Genomic DNA, 1444 nt, shown 5'->3' with positions numbered 1-1444 from the left:
GTTAATCCTCAACAATGCTCCTGGTCATCTAACCAGCCTTGATGACATGCATCCTGACATCAAAATGGCGTTCCTGCCCCTCCTGCACTGCACTGTCTCCCCTGAGTCTCTCCTCTGCCATGTGAGACACCACAGCCCTGGTCAGACAGCAGCTCTAGTCTTGTCATGGCCTGTACTTGAATTCAAGATGAGGCTTTTTTCCCCTCTCTTGTTGAATGTGGGGGGAACCTTGTCTTGGATTTGAATATATATAATAAGAAGTTATGAATTCAACAAGAACAGACTAAACATGCAGTAAGTGTGCAACATGGACATAACACTATTAGTAACTAATACTTCCATTTTCATGCAGCCTTTATAATGCATTAATTGTCTTATGTTTAACAGATTTTTATTTTTTTTGGTCTGGGAATTCCCCAACTTCTGTTTTATTTAGCCCCTTCTAAAGATATTGCCATGTTCATGATATTTTAAACCAATTAAGAAATGTTAAATGAATTATCAGGCCATGCTTAATAACAGGATAACTTTAAACTGTTTAGTAAGTTGAAAACTTAAATAAAAGTTGGCAGTTGCTAGTGAGGAATAGAAACAAAACCAACCCCCTTTCCCTCTGTACCTTAAGGTTTCAAACATCATCAAATATATATTTATTTACAAAAAATGAGGGGGGGTTTATTTGGCAAAGAATTACATCCAGTACTTTCTCCTTTCATGCATATCAAAAAGCAAAATAAGATGCAAAGTGGGTAGCCACTTTAATTTTACTTTAACCTTATCACTTGATTGCATTTCAGATATAACTTTTTAGCAAATCTAGTGGCTTCCTGGCTTTTTAAATGGAGAAGTTAATGTTAAAAGGCTTGTACTGTATTGTGCTGTGTTCGTTTTGTTCACAAGGTATATCTCCTATTCAACCACCTAATGCTCTTCTTTCCTTCCTCAGATAGTTTGGTACAAATGTACACTGCAAGATGCAAGGCTCTTTAGTCATAGTGTAGGTTGTGTATGAGGCTTCCTATTTTAATCATTCTTTACTAATGAATGTAAATAAATAAAAAGTTTTTTCTCTTGTATTTTCAGAAGAGACAGAGAAGGAAGGAAAAGAAAAGGATCAGGATAAAGAAGGAGAAAAGGAAGATCATAAAGAAGAAGAGAGACATTCAGAAAAAAGTATGTAGACTCAAACTTTTATAAGCATTGATAAATAGTTTAGATGGTCATGCAGTTAATTAAAAAAAAAATGTAAGAAGTACCACAGTAAAAAAAAAAAAAACAAGATGTACTATATGCAAAGAATGTAGAGGAGACAAAAAACTAATGGAATACATTGGTCAAGCTTTTACTAAATCAGTTTTTGTTTCATATGCTAAATTGACTCCCTTAATCCTAATTTTCTCCCTTTGTACAAAGCTCAGTTTTCCCTCCTCTCTTGGTGTTTATA

At 34.6% G+C, this 1444-nt stretch overlaps 1 protein-coding gene across 9 annotated transcripts in view; it reads left to right on the top strand.

Annotated features, from left to right (window-relative positions):
• The window catches only part of ATF7IP (activating transcription factor 7 interacting protein), a 188598-nt gene that overhangs the window by 106403 nt on the left and 80751 nt on the right, over positions 1–1444 (top strand). For all 9 annotated transcript variants that reach the window (XM_019514914.1, XM_019514911.1, XM_019514910.1 and 6 more), the window contains exon 3: positions 1084–1173. In XM_019514914.1, coding sequence (XP_019370459.1) covers positions 1084–1173 — 90 coding nt within the window. The remainder of the gene's footprint in view (positions 1–1083; positions 1174–1444) is intronic.

The sequence above is a fragment of the Gavialis gangeticus genome, unplaced genomic scaffold (genome assembly GCF_001723915.1).
Source record: "Gavialis gangeticus isolate Ggan-Ray unplaced genomic scaffold, GavGan_comp1, whole genome shotgun sequence".
NCBI classification, from domain to species: Eukaryota; Metazoa; Chordata; order Crocodylia; family Gavialidae; genus Gavialis; species Gavialis gangeticus.
The sequence above is the reverse complement of the archived record's forward strand: the minus strand, read 5'-3'. Positions and strand labels throughout refer to the sequence as shown.